The sequence below is a fragment of the Chrysochloris asiatica genome, unplaced genomic scaffold (genome assembly GCF_000296735.1).
Source record: "Chrysochloris asiatica unplaced genomic scaffold, ChrAsi1.0 scaffold00059, whole genome shotgun sequence".
In the NCBI taxonomy this organism is placed as follows: Eukaryota; Metazoa; Chordata; class Mammalia; order Afrosoricida; family Chrysochloridae; genus Chrysochloris; species Chrysochloris asiatica.
In genome coordinates this window covers 13,109,765-13,125,754 of record NW_006408577.1, presented here as the reverse complement: position 1 = coordinate 13,125,754, position 15,990 = coordinate 13,109,765, and the positions used below count along the sequence as shown (strand labels likewise).

The window sequence follows — 15,990 nt, the reverse complement described above, 5'->3', positions numbered from 1 at the left end:
GGATTTTTGAATCATGCAATGGAAGATGTATTTAAGAAAGAACAAATATTTTCTTTCATAGTACTATAAGCAGTGATAATATCAGAGGGTCTAGGCATGAAAATCATTTGTTCTATAAGGAGAACTGAAATCTTATATTTAAAAACCACATCTATTGATTTGAGGAAAAAGACTGAACGTTTAATAACGTGAATGATTGTTTGTTGTTGTTAAGTACCGTGGAGTCAGTTTTCTTTAGTAAGTTGAAATGCTATGCATTTATTGACCTTTGTTTTGGTTCCTTAAAATTAATCTTCTTAAAAAAATCTCTAAATAAAATTTATAAGAAATGTTCCTGCAGATTCGCTTTAGATCAATAATTTGAACCCATTAATAATCTGAACTATGAACTTTCCCCACTCCTAAAATACTACTAGTTCTTCATCTTCCTTTAGTTCTCCATCTCTGTGAATTGGGAATCTTTCTATGTTTATACAGTACCTGTGTCATTAAAAAATGAGCTGCTGAAAACTGATGGCAAATGAGGAATTAGTTAAATTCAAGCATCTCATTAAAAAATATCTACTCTTCCTATGTTCCTAATATGCCTTGAAATTAATATAAGCCTTTGATATCCTGTACATTCAACTTCCTGAGCTATGTCTCCTGAAAGAGTCATCACAATACTGTTGTTGTTGTTAAATGCCACTGAGTTGGTTCCAACCCATAGAGACCCTGTATAGGATTTCCAAGGAGCGGTTGGGAAGCTTGAACAACCGACCTTGCAGTTCAAACTGGCTTTGCAGCCCAGCACATTAACCTTGTGGTCATTAAAAAAAAAAAAAGAAAGAAAATGAAAACACTGTACATCATGATATAAAACATTTTCCTTTTGCTCTATTGTTTTTTAAAAAAGAGGACAATATTGACTTATAAAAAGTTATATGACTTTATTAGAATTATTAAATTGTTGCTTAGCCTCTCATTTTCAAATGTTATTATAAATCATATATACAATTATTAGTATTATTATTTTTAACACAGAGACCTTCTCATGAAGGCTGAGTTATTTTAGTATAGGTCTCTCTTTTTTAAGATTCCTATATTCTTAGGGTGTGGTGCTGTAGGATAAGCACTGGACCTTAATGTCTGTTTGATCTGCAGTGTGGCGGTTTAGACCCACCAGTCGCTCCTCAGAAGCCCTATACAGGATAGCTATGAGTTGGAACCAACTCTACAGCAGTTAACAACAGCAGCAATCCTTTGTAGCCTTTAGAAATGGAATACAAAATGGAGTTCAGAAATAATTGTCATCTCACATTACTCCCTTCTTTTCTTAGATATTTGGATTGTGGAACAGTTTAGATAAGTGTTACATTAAAATATCTATTAAATTAATATTAAATAAAAGGTAAAGGTAGTGTAGTGGTTACGAATTGGCCTGCTACCCTCAGGGTCCGCAGTTCGAAACTACCAGCTGTTCCGCGGGAGAAAGATGAGGCTTTCTGCTCCCATAAGACTTTACAGCCTTGGAAACCCTGTACAGGGTCGCTATGAGTCGGAACTGACTCCACGGCATAAAACAAAAACAATCTTATTTTTATTACTAAACAAAGTGATAGATTTTTGATTACTTCTTTTGTTTTTGTTGTTTAAACTAAATTTTATTCTAACCTGCAAATAATTTAAAACTGAAATTCAAATATCATTTTATGTTTTGTTCCTTATCGCAAAATCCAGTTTTGAAATAAATTTATTTGTGGTCACACGAGTGATTAATTGGACTAAATCATCTCCAGGCTGGGGGGGCGCCCTAAATTAAAAAACTAAATGAAGACAACACATGATATAGTCAACCCTTACCTTCTTTCATTTCCCAGTTCTGTGTTCTTGAATTTTACAGAGAAATGAAAGCAATTACATAATCTTGTATTTTCAGATGTGTTTAAAGCATTCTTTTTTGTGTCATTTTTGTTATCATTCTTCAAATGTTAACATGTTGATTTTTTAGACTTTTGTTGCTGTGATTAAAAAATAAAGCAGAGCTTGTTTTGGGGTCTTGGTGTGGCGCTGTGGGTTAATGCGCCACACTGCAAAGTCGTTTGAACTTCAAGGTCGGCGGTTCAAGCTCACCAGAAGCTCCTTGGAAACCCTACACACTATGAGTCGGAACTGACTCTATGGCACTTAACAATAACATGCTTGTCTTGGGACCAGTTTTAGTGTAATATAATATATTCCCTAAGATAGTCACATTTTAAGTTTATCTTCTATGACAATTTAAGTGTTGTTGTTTTTTTTTTTTTCATTTTCTCTTTTTGTTGAATTATTTAGGGAAAGGTGTTCTTTAATCCGAAAATCTAAAAATAGGTGAAGTAAGTTATTATAACAGTATTTTCTCATTATATTAGAAAGTTCAGTATTCTGCAGTTGAGTGTATAGAGTTCACATGAAGTATGTTTGACTTTTAAATAATACTAATGAATGGTAAACAAACATTTTTATTAGATATTCTTTTACATATGAGTTTGTTGTTGTTGTTAAGTGCCATTGAGTTGATTCTGACCCATAGTGACCCTGTATAGGATTTCCAAGGAGCAGCTGGTGAGCTTGAACCACCAACCTTACAGTTCAAATGACTTTGCAGTCTGACGCATTAGGCCACAGTGCCACACCAGTAGGAATACCTTAAAATACATTAGATGAGTTAACAAAAAGGCCTCTGAAGGATATGTTTGTAGGCCTATATAAGTTAATATTTAAAATTTTAAAGAACTATTTTGCATGAACATGGTTGCTGTTTCTTCTGCTGTCGAGTTGGTTTCCAGTCATAGCAATCCTGTATACGATTTCCAAGGAGCGACTGGTGGGCTTGAACTACTAACCTTGAGATTCAAACTGACTTTGCAGGCGAATGCTTATCTTACAGTGACAAACCAAAACTATTTTGCAAGAATATGGTAGATTCTGCTTATTCTTGTCCCCACCATAAGCAAAATAAAACAAAAAATTATGAATCACCATTTCTAGGTGTCTGTTTTATTTTCAGAGATATACGATTTTAAAATTTTAGTAATTAACATTTTAGTTATTAATATTTTATCCTGCCCAAATGAAAAATAGAACACTTGAAATCTTTTCTATCCAGTAGTCATCCATTGCATCTGTAATGCAATATGATTCATGACCAATGATAAGAACAGTGAAGAAAATATACTTGCGCTATTCCATTATGTTGTTGTTGTTGTTGTTGTTATGTGCCGTGGAGTCGGTTCCGACTCACAACGACCCTGTACAGGGTTTCCAAGGCTGTAAATCTTTATGGGAGCAGAAAGCCTCATCTTTTTCCCGCGGAAAAGTTTCGAACTGCCGACCTTGAGGTTAGCAGCCCACTAGGCTAAAATCCTTAAATTTTACACTTAACAAGCAAAAGCTTAAACTTCCTTTCTTTATTATTACATCATTGCTGAGGCTGTTGTTGTTATTTGCCATTGAGTTAATTGGCACTTATGATGACCCATATTTAAGTCCTTTAATTTCTTCTTTACAGTAATTTTGCTTGACAATATTAGTAAAACTAATACTAGGCAGAACTTGCATAGTACCTCCCTGTTATAGGATCTCAGCGCTTCATACATCTATCTTATTTAATCCTCCTAGTAGCCCAAAGAGGTAGTGTTATCATAATTCTAATTTTATAGGTGAAGAATCTCAGAAACAGAGAGGGCAAATAATTTTCCCGAGGTTAAATGGTAAGGGGTAAAGCTAAGATTTGAACTTCGGAAGGCTGTTTCTAGAGTTAATCATCTTAAAAAGTACATTTTATCCCTTTTCTGCTGTGCCAAGGCTGTGTAGGACTAAAGAGGCCAACTTCAAAACTTTGTCACAATATTGATTGTATGCATTGCAAGGTTAGGATAAGAGTCTAGAAAGGTTGGTTTTAAAGTAAAATAACACTTTTAGACAATATATCTTCTTTATCTGATCTCAAAACAGGAAGAAAGCATCTGTTGTTGGGTTCTGTTGACAAAAGTTATATTCTGTTGTTTATTTTTTCTAACCTTATGGGACCGAGTTATATCTGCAAGGCTGTCCTAACAACTACCAGACCACAAGTATGATTAAAGGTAACTCTGAGAACCAGTATGCATGTTACTATATACAGAGAAATAAAATTCTAACAACAACAAAAACAACCCACAAATGAAACAGATAAAATGCTTCTATATGTTAAGGATGTCTCATAAGAAATTAATTTTCAGAAAATATAGATATGAAATGATTCATACTAATAAACTTGTAACTTCATTATGGTGTGGCGCTGTGAGTTAATGCACTGGACTGCAAAGTCAGTGGTTCAAGCTCTAGGAAATCCTATAGAGGGTCGCTATGAGTTGGAACCCACTCAACAGCACTTAACAAAAACAGCAGCAACAATAAATTTGTAAATTCACTAGACCTTCTAAGTTTGGACAGTATATATATATATATATATATATATATATATATACATACATACTGTGAAGATCCAAACAATGTTTCCATGATTTCAATTAACTTGAGAAGTGCATTTATGTGTACCAACCTCCATAACAAATCTGCAAAAAACAAAAATTTCAGAAATAATAAATGTTGTATTTTACTTTATATAAGTACTGCAGTAGAAACTTTCCAATGTTGGTTTTCAAAATAAATTTTCCTTTCAAAATTTTGTGGATTCTTGGTCTTTGATTTCTATATCTTTTGGAGATTTTAACTTTCACTACTCTTCTTTGAACTTTTCATTTTCTTACATTTTAAAGGCAGTTTTTGACCTCAGTAATGGAAAATACCAGGGTTTTATTAGTTAATCAGAAAGGAATCTACTTCAGCTGTGTTTTCATTAGACACAGAAATTCTGGTGGTTAATGTAACTCCCCTAGCTGCAGTTAACAAATGATTTGTGTAAGAAGAGCTATCTCATTTTTTCCGTTGTCATCTTGAGAAGAAACATGCAAGTTTTTCCTTTTGAAAATTCAGAATCTTTTTTTAAACTGTAAAATCTTAAGAACTTTTATTTATTTATTTATTTAGTTGCGTGTGGAAAACAATGGACTGATCTTTTTCCCTAGGGACGTACATTTTATAAGAAACAGTCCAGTGAGATGTTTCCAGAATCATAGTAGATTTGGAAACTTTACAAATATTCCCCATGCCCAGCTAGGAAACATCTTTCATCTTCAAAGCTTTAACTCTTAAGCAATTCACTTTAATCACTTCAAGGTGGTGAAACCATTTGATGTTATAAAATAAAAGAAACGGGCAACATAAATCTTTGGAACTTTGCACAAAAGAGGAGTCATCCAGATGGAAACCATGCAATTTCAGTAGATGGCACTCTTCTCTCCAAGTGACAGCTCACAGCTGGCATGAGACTAGATGAGGAGCAGTGGCCTCTCTGTGGATCTATCCTTTTAGTATCAACCAAACTCTTGGCAAACTCACAATCAATGTTTTCTTGCTTTCTTTCCTTTTTTAAAAAAATTAGTCTGTAGATAAGACATCAACCCCGGAATCTAAATTAGCTGAAAGGCTTATAATCATAGTCTTTCCTTCTTTCCCAGAATTATTCCAGTGGTTTTGTTGTCTTTCAAAGCTAAGATATTTAATTCCAGAATTTAATCAGAGTTTTTATGTACTTACTGGTTAGTTATATCACCTGATACAAAATACTTCTGAAGTGCTAAGGAATATAAGGCATCATAAATGAAAAACACAAAATGTTGTATTGATAATACTTTATTTACTTACAATTTATGTAATCACAGAACTGGTGATGATTCTGGTTGTCATAAATTTCTTAACCTCTCTTTTTTTTAAAAAAAAAAAAAAAAGGTTTACCAATTCAAAATTGAAAATGAAACAAAAATATCTACCCCTTTATTAACTTTGTAAATGCATTACCTCATGTGATTTCTAGAACAATATACAGTTTCTCCTTTTAATGAGAAATAGTTACAAAAATAAGAAAATTCAGATACTAATGAGTCTAATGCATGTTTTGTGTTCTCTAGTTACCCAAAGCTTAACAGAATTTATTTATTTATTTTTATAAGTGTCTTACCTATAACACTGAATTCTTGTTAGATGACTAACAGTAAATATCTGAGCAATTATGTTTTATCTCTTCTTAAAAGTACCATTGCTTCTAATTATATGCTACATTTTGCCCTATTAGCTCATATGTTGAATTGTGAGGGGGACACAATTAGAAAGTCTGAATGTTACGTGATTGTTTGCTGATTCTCTATTCAAGCATAATCAAACAAGTAATGAAAAACTATTCCCTGAGTCCATTTAAAATTTTGTAATTCCCAGACAAGTAAAGGCCCACAGTTTACTTGTCTAAGAATTACTGTGGAATTTGTGGAATTATCGGTGTAGTGAAATAGAGAAGTCATAACATTAGAACATATTTAATTAAAATAAAATTCCTCTTCCTGCCCTAATGAAGCTATATTCCTTAGTAATATCTATCTTAGACATCATTTATCCAATAAGAAATGAATAACATGCCTAGAGGGCTACCCTTAGAGACTTGAAAAATATTTTTTAAACCTCGTATATAGAATTTTGAAAGCTATCATTATGCTCAATTATTACCAAAATAGTCTTTGCATGTTGTTGCTATTGTCTGTGTGTGTGTCTGATACATATTATTTCCATAGGAGAATGGCACTTAATACTCAAATTCACACATCTGCCATTTAAAACTACACTTTAAAATGCTATGTAATCTAGCTATGCAGCTTTAATATTGGTATTCATGATGGGAAAGGTTATTTACTGTGAGCCACTAGGTGGCGATACCTTATGCTTAAAAATTGGCATGTTTTACACCAGGACGGACTGTTTATCAACTACAGGAAATACAGCATATATTGAGTTTCTCCTTTGGTGGAATAAAAGACACAATTAGAACTTTCACAAATTTGTGAAAAGATCAAAATGCTTCAGAAAACTTTTTTGAGTAGAATTGATTGTTCGTAAAGCTGTGCTCTTTCTCTCTGGGGCTATTAGGGCAAATACAAGAACCCCCAGCACAGAACTCTCTATGTGACTGTTCTCAATGTACTGTATATGTAATCATCATATGTAACCTCCTCAATACTTGGCTTCCCACTGAATTTTCTTGTAAAATCCCACAGGGGAAAAAAAAAAAAAAGTACTATCTAAAACACCAGGCCTCCTAGTGTGACATTGAGTCCTAGTGTGGTGCTGTGGATTAATGTGCTGGAATGCAAAGTCAGTTTGAATCACAAGGTTAGTGGTTCAAGCTCACCAACTGCTCCTCAGAAACCCTAAACAGGGTCAATATGGGTCAGAACCGACTCTATGGCACACAGCAACATCTAAAACACATAAACTGTTTTGCTTTGTTTTCATGACAGACAAAAACAAACTACATTTCTTTTTTAACTTAAAAGTACATGAATGTATCAGCAAAATATCATGGATATCTATTATTTTCTGTAGCAAGATAGAAATGGCGGGGGAACTTATGTAACATAAAGATAATACAGGTATGCATTTCTTTTTTTTTTTTTTTTTTTTTTCTTTCTAAAGTTGGATTAGAGAAGAAACATAATCATCGTGGCAATAAATTACAGCAAGACATTAAGTAACTGCAAACATTGGGAAGTAAAAGCCAAATTTAATATGTTTTTTTTTTAATAAATGGGAAATTAGGAGAATTTAGTAGTCTAACAAAAGTTAAAAGTCTTGACTGGGATGCAGGGAGGTAGTCATTTGATATCCTAACCAAAGATTGGGCATTGTTACATTTTCTTATGAAACAAGACAGGGCAGGGAAGGAGTCATAAAAGTGGAAGGAGAGCTGAGTGTTCTACAGAAAAGAAAGGGGAGAAAGCAAAAGGTAAGAAGAAAGAAAAGAGATGGAGATACAAGGAAAATGGAGGAAAGTAGTGATGGGGGAAGAAAAGCGAGAGGAGGGAAGATGAAGAAAAATGGGCTTACTAGGAAGAGGGTGGGGTGGTAAGTGAAGGAAAGAAAAGGAGGAGGAGTTCCAAAGAAGCCAAAAGGGGTGGAGAGATGAGGAGGAGGGGGGAGAAAGCCTAGAATTCTTTTATGGCCCTGGGCTGAACATGACTCTGAAGCAATGCCATTAGGTCTCCCTCCCACTCCTTACATAGAATACCTGTGAGAACATCATAGATCATTGATATACATATGTTTTGAAACCTTATTCTCCTGTACAATAAAGTTTTGCAAAAGGTTTAGCTCTAAAAATATAAACATTTTTAATTACGTACAAATAGAAAATGAAATGGTGTGTGATGATTTGAATTTAGCATTTATATATTTATTTATACGAAGATTTTACTTCAATTTTCCCAGTATTTTCATGCCTCAGCAGGATTTTACAGATATAATGAGACAAAGGGGTTTTAGGGAAATTAGAACATGAGAAGCAGTACTTATACAAATTAGAAAATACATCAAATCCACTGTTGAAGTCAAATAGGACTAACACCTTTATCTTGCTTGCACAACAGTAAAAATATTCCTATTAAAATTATATTCATAAAAATATACTGTTAACGCAAGTACAGTTAAAATATAGAAAATGCAGAAATTACTATACTATTAGTAACTTATAATTAGAAAATATGCATTAATAAACGATGGAAATGTTAGGAACATAATAGACAGGAATAAGGAAACATTTCTAGCAGTTTGAATGCATTTTTTTTTAAGTGTTGACAGTTATCTTGTTGACACTATGAAGAAATATATTTAATTATCCTAATAATTCTTAGTATTTTCCTTTAGATTATTTTAAAAGCACACTATTTAAAAACACGTTATCTTACAGGGGAAACAATGCTTAGAATTCTACCCTCACAAAGCATGCAGCATACAAAGGAGAACATAAAAGTATTGCAAGAGCCCAATAACTTCCAGACTTCCTAGGGAAGCATTCCAACATGTTAACAATCCAGGAAGGGAGTTTTAAAAAAGCCATATTAAAAGTTTCCAGAGCCTTTAACAAGAAAACAAGTTAGTACAAGAACATTTTTCTTAGACACCCAGGGAACTTTAAAACACACAAATGATAATATTCTTTTTAAACAAATGTAAAAAGCACAATTATGATTTATTCAATGTTTGCACAATTGCACCTTAGAGAGGATTTCATCTTCTAGGAAACTGATTTCCCCCTTTCTACCTATTTGTAAGAAGTAAAGACAAAAAGCCTCCTAAAATTCTTGAAATCAGTACCTACTCACCTTCTTGGGTCTGTTGTGCCAAAATAACAGTGGGATGAAGCAGAGCAAGAAGTAGCCAGGTCCCCTTTTGCACAAAGCTCATCATGTCTAAATATCAGACATGAGACTCTTTGTGCAAAAAGGAGAAAAGAAAAGCAGTTCAAAGTAGCACCATCAGTTGTTCCCTGCCCTTCAGCACCGGGCCCGTCATAAAACTCAGCCACTGAGATTGCTTTGCTTTGGCCTTAAATAGGAAAAAGTTTGGCTTCTCTCACTTTCCAGCCCCTTTCTGAAATATGAGAGCAGCACCCTTCCCCTTAGCAGTAAAAGAAATGATTAATATTTCTTTTTCCCTTATAGAAGACACAACCCACAAAGCAAGAAAAGCTGCACATCTGGAGCTTGTGTGTGTCTGCTTATGTATAAGTTTGCTACATATTTTAGTCTTTTATGTATGTGGGTGTATGTGTGAATGTAAATTATGAATATATATTGAAATGCCCTTCCTTATTGTGCTTTAATATAAGAATTAGATATATGTAGTTTTTATTTTCCCCCATAATATTATACTCACAATACTATAAAAGTTTGAGAAATTACTTGATGTCCATTTCTTGGGCATGACTATGTGCAAAAAATCTTCCTAGAAGATTTTTATATTGGTGCTTTGCCAGAATCCACTCAATTTAAATAGGAAATTGTAAGAGATTAACTGGAAGAAAAGCCTCTGTTTGTCTCTTTCACCCATCCACCCTCCCTAGATCATGGGCACTGAATTTCTAGCAAATGCCAAAAGGCTAAGTATCTGAGCTATGCCAAAATGGCACCCTAAAAGCTAGATACTTATCTATAATTGTTTCCATTTCACATAAGTCAAAGAGAAATTTCCAATTTGTATGTTGCTTATGAAAGTCGGAACAGATCTTTCTAGAGAAAAGCCTGCCTTTGCATGTCTTGGTTTTATAAGAAACTGGAAGAGACTTATCACAAAGAATGGCAAAAAAAAAAAAAAAAAAAAAAGAGTTGTTGAGTAACCTCCTATTAATTTTAAATTTACAGTGACTCCATGTGACAGAATAGAACGACCCCAGAGGGTTCTCTAGATTATCATTTTTATAGGAGCAGATCACCAGATATTTATCCCTTGGAGCTAGTGGGAAGGCTTAAAGTGCCAACTTTTTGTTTAGTATCTGAGTTCCTTAAACAATAAATAAACAAGAAAGACAAGAAAATATTCACATTTTACCTGAATTACTATAAATGTTTCTAAATTTAGACCTTCAAATGTATACTTTCCAGTTACACACTCCATAGCTTTTCTATGTATTTCTGGAACATAGGAGCAGATTTTTGGTCATATTTGAAAGAGAAGAAGAGATCATTTTGTATGTTGTTTTCGATAAATCTCAGCAGGAAAAATATGCTTGTGCACATCCTGGTAATCAGAATCTTTTTTAAAACTCTAACCATTAATTCATAATCACTTCATTATCTCTACTTTCTATCACAAGTCTTTTAATTCCAGTCAAATTGATCTGCATTGATTTTTCCATGTATAACTTAAGAATGTCCATCTTCATGCATGTGGATGCTCTCCATATTCCACCAATTCATGGAAGTCAGTTCTCTAAAACCCAACTCAAAACTTCCCTCCTTACAGAGACTGTTTTCTTTGAGGCGGGTTTTGCCTTTTACTTTTTCCCAATTCATGTTCCTCTATTTCTACTCAATTGATGTCACATGTATTTTCCCAGTTGTGCATCTATTCAGTAAGCATGAGCTGACAGTGGTGTGCTTGCTTTCCTTGTATGCCTAGTTGCAAGGAGCATAAGCCAAGATATTCCAATGAGGATGACAGGAAAAGGAAAATTATCTGATGCAGGAAAGGGGAACTAGTTGGACCAATTTGTGCATCTTCTGACTTTTAGATTGAAAGTCATTTCTTACATACACTTACATTGAGTAATTTCTCTTATTATATTAGATGATCAATAAAAGTTGAAAATTATTAAATTTACTTACTGAACTTGTTTTCCAGCATGAAATTTGGATTGGCATAGTGGCAGCGGCAATGGGTTCAAGCATCGCAAAGATTGTGAGATTGATGCAGGACAGGGCAGTGTTTTGTTCTATTGTGCATAGGGTCGCTATGAGTCAGTACTGACTCGATAGCACATAACAACAAAATATATAAATATTTAGGATACTATATGTATATAAAATGAACTCCTGGTGTGGCTCTGTGGGCTGATGTATCAGACTACAAAGCTGTTTGAAATGCAAGGTTGGTGGTTCAAGCTCACCAGCTGCTCCTTGGAAACCCTATACGGGGTCACTATGGGTTGGAACTGATTCAACGGCACTTAACAACAACAACAATATGTATAATAATTTCTATTGCATTTTTTGGTAAACATTTTTATTTAATTAGTCATTCAAAGAAAAATCTTACAAGAAAAAAAAATCATGTATAATGCATTTAAGGAAAGTTAGCTAATATCTTATAAAATATTTTATAAAATACTGTTTAAATTTTAGATATTCATGACAAACAAGGAGAACTCATACTCCAAATTTTGTGATTCTCCATTTTTTGCTACTACAAGCAAATTTGAAGGTCTTAACATCAAGATCCTTCGCATTCTATGCCCCAGTTCCTATTCTTCCTCCTCATGTAAAAAGTAATTTTTGATACAATTAGATGAATCTAAGCTGATGTCATGATTAAGTGAAACACACACACTGGTGAATCCTATTATACTATCCAGAAGCTGATAGTAATCTTAACACACATATCTTCTATACTTTCCTGCTTTCACTGATATTTACCAGGACACACAGACATGCCATTTTGGTCTCTGGATTTCATTTGGAGTTTTAACACAAATCTAAACAGCTAAAGCACTGATTAATCTGGCTCCTTTTTCAGCAAAGAGAGTGACTGGAAAGATGAACTAAAACAAGGGAGTGGCAGATTATCAACCCAAAAATGCAAATCTTTTCCAGTTCAATGGAAAATGGAGCTTGGGAGAGATTCACAAGCACAGCTGTGATTAACTCAGTAGGCCAGTGAATGTCAGCAGTGCTCTCTATAACAGCAATAAGAAAATCAATTATCTCCCTCATGAAAAACAAATGAAAGAACAGTATTTCAAGCACTTTCTCTTCTTCTCTTTTACTCTGTTATTCTCTTCCTGTTACATTACTTTATGGATGTAATTTTTTTAAGCTAAAGAGATGCTCTGTTTTTATGAACATTATCTATATGCTGTCAGATTACCAATTGAAACTGTACCTCTGACAATATTCACTTAAAAATAAGGAATCCACACTCCCACCCCCTTGATACACAGGGTTGACAGGGATGGGCAACTTAGACATTGGCTACCCAAAATGGGGATGCCTAAAGAGGAAGACCCCCAACAAGATGGATTGGCCAGGTGGCAGCATCGATGGACTCAAGGGTGGCAACAGTAGTGAGGTTGGCCCAGGATCGGGCAGTGTTTTGTTCTGTTGTGCACAAGGTCGCTATGGGTTGGTATTGACTCGATGGCACCTAACAACAACAACAACATAAAGGCAAGAAGTGACTGGCTTATAAGCTTTCAAGAGTGAGCAGGGGAAGGTAGAATCACCACTGAATGATTTCCAATCTGTTGGGCCTGGGCTGGCAAAAGGAAATGGAGATAAGACTCTTGTGGTGTAAAAGTGAATAATTGCCATCAGGACTGACTGTGAGGGTAGGAAATATAGAGGTAGATGTTTTTTGAAAAAGGAGGTGAGTGATGGATTTTGCAGCCCAGGAGCAGAGGTCCCTGGGACCATCAAGTGAGAAGAACAGAGATTAGGACCCTACCCAGAGAGGCAGTGATGCCAGCAATGGAGACAGAGACGATAACGTGGACTGATGGAGCAGCTGGGGACACTGGACTCAGGGAAGGAGAATGGCTATGGGTTGGTGGCTAGGGGGCGGGCCTGTGTGGTATACCCTTTGGTTATTTGATGATACATGGAGGGGATTGTAATCATTGCAATGAAACGAAATACAATAGGATGAGCGTAAAGCTGATGTTCTACCACGTAAACATCACAATAAAAACTTCAAAACAAAACAAAACAAAAAAAACCGGGATCCATAGTAGAATTGAAGGACATCATGCTTGGCAAAGTGGAGGGTCAGGGAAAAAGAGGAAGACCTCCATTAAGATGGACTGGCACAGTGACAGAGCAATGGGGGTCAAGTGTAGAAACTGTGAGGATGGCCCAGGATCGGGCAGTGTTTGGTTATGTTGTGCAATGTATCTCTATGAGTCAGAACCATATCAACTGCACCTAACAACAATAGTAGAATTTCAAACTATATTAGGATCCTTTTTAAAGTGTTCAAGAGCAAAAGATACCAATTTGAGAACTAAGGTGCAACTGACCCAGGCCATAGTATTTTCAGTTGCCTCATTTGCTTATGAAAGTTGGACAATGAGTAAGGAATACCATAGAAGAATTGATGCGTTTGCTGAAGAAAAATATTAAAACTTCCATGGGCTGCCAGAAGGATAAACAGGGTGTTTTTTTTTAGAAGAAAGAGTCAGAATTCTCCTTAGAAGTCAAGATACCAAGACTTCATCTTTCATACTTTGGACATATTATCAAGAGGGACCAGTCCTTGATGAAGGACATCATGCTTTGTAAATTCATCAAAACAGAGGAAAATGCCCCACAAGATGAATTGATATGGTGGAAGCAATAATGGGCTCAAAAGTAACAGCAACCGTGAGGATGGTACAGCACTGGGCAGTGTTTCATTGTTGTACATAGAGACACTGTGAGGCGGAATTGACTTGATGCACCTAACAAAAACAAAGTATGTTATTTTTTGTATCCTTTGTTATTAAACCTGAGATCCTAAATTTTTAGCTTTATATTTGCCATCTGAAAATTACCTCAAGAACAGGAAAGAAAGTTCAGAGAGGTTACACACCTCTCAAAATTACTCACTGAAATTGCAATTAAATACAATGGGTGTTCATAAAATTCATGAAAAAATGTCCATTATCTTTCAATCCCATTGTTCCAAACACATTTTGAAGCCCCATTCTAGGACATTTTCCAAATATACTTTGCTATGTTTTCCATTTGATTTGCTCATTAATAATGGTACCCGTTGCCACTGAGTCCATTACAACTCATAGTGACCACTTAGGACAGGATTGAACTATCCCATAGAGTTTCTAAGACTGGAATCTTAACGGAAGTAGGCTGCCACATTTCTATGACTTGGCTGGTAGATTTGAAACCACTGACAGTTCCATTAGCAACCAATTACTTAACCCACTGTACCACCAGGTTTCCTTTCTAATTATGAAACTGATATTTGTATGCAATTTAGGGATTGGGTGAATACAAATTTCACCATTGTTCTAATGTGAAATTGTGAAAAGGATGCATGTTGTTGTCAGGTGCCATTTGTTGAGTTGGTACCGACCCAAAGTAACCTTATGCACAGCAGAATGAAACACTGTGCAATTCTGGGCCAAACTCACTACTGTTGCCACGCTTGAGTCCATCGATGCTGCCACTTGGCCAATTCATCTCGTTGAGGGTCTTCCTCTTTTTCTCTGATCCTCCACCTTACCAAACATAATATCCTTCTCCAGTGACTGGTTCCTCCTGACAACATGTCCGAAGTATGAGAGACGAAGTTTGGCTATCTTGGCCTCCAAGGAGTACTTTGGCTGTACTTCTTCCAAAACAGAACTATTGGTTCTTTTGGCAGTCCATGGTACTTTCAAGAGTCTTCTCCAACACCATAACTCAAAAGAATCAATTCTTCAACGGTCTTCCTTATTCACTGCCCAGCTTTCACATGCATATGATGTTATTAAAAATACCATGGCTTGGATCAGGCGCACCTTATTCCTCAAGAGGACATCTTTGCTCTTCAACACTTTAAAACAGTCTTGTGAAGCATATTTGCCTAATGCAATAAGTCATTTGATTTTTTGACTGTTTCTTCCATGAGTGTTGATAGTTGACCCCAAAAGAATGAAGTCCTTGACCACTTCAATCTTTTCTCCCTTGATAAGAATGCTGTTTATTGGTCCAGTGGTGAGGATTTTTGTTTACTTTACATTGAAATGCAATCCATACTGAAGGCTATGCTCTTTGATCTTCATCAGTAAGTATTTTAAGTCCTCTTCACTTTCAGCAAGCAAGGTTGTATCATATATCATATCGCAGCTTGTTAATGAGTCTTCCTCCAATCCTGATGTCATGTTTTTCTTTATAGAACACAGCTTCTTGGATGATTTGCTCAGCATACAGGTTGAATATGTATGGTGAAAGCATACAACCTTGTCTCACACCTTTCTTTATTTTTAAACCTTTCAGTGTTCCCACATTTTGTTCAAACAACTGCTTGTAAGTCCAGGTACAGATTCCTCATGAGCACAATTAAGTGTTCCAGAATACTCATACTTTGCGATGTTGTCCATAGCTTGTCATGATCTACACAATCGAAAGCCTTTGCGTAGTCAATAAAGCACAGGTAAACATCTTTCTATTCTCTAATTTCAGCCAAGACCCATAGGATATCAGCAATGTTATCCCTTATTCCATGGCCTCCTGTGAATCCAGCTTGAACCTCTGGAAGTTCTCTGTCAATGCATGCTTGCAGCCGTTTCGGTATTACCTTTAGCAAAACTTTACTTGCATGGGATATCAAAGAGATTGTCCGATGATTTCC

General features: G+C 35.3%; 1 protein-coding gene across 1 annotated transcript in view; it reads right to left on the bottom strand.

Moving 5' to 3' along the window:
• Positions 1-9,470, bottom strand: part of COL3A1 (collagen, type III, alpha 1) — a 44,634-nt gene extending 35,164 nt beyond the window's left edge. Inside the window, exon 1 of the mRNA XM_006864035.1 lies at positions 9,270-9,470. Within this exon, the coding sequence (XP_006864097.1) occupies positions 9,270-9,354 (85 nt within the window). The 5' untranslated portion in view covers positions 9,355-9,470. The remainder of the gene's footprint in view (positions 1-9,269) is intronic.
• Positions 9,471-15,990: the final 6,520 nt, after the last annotated feature.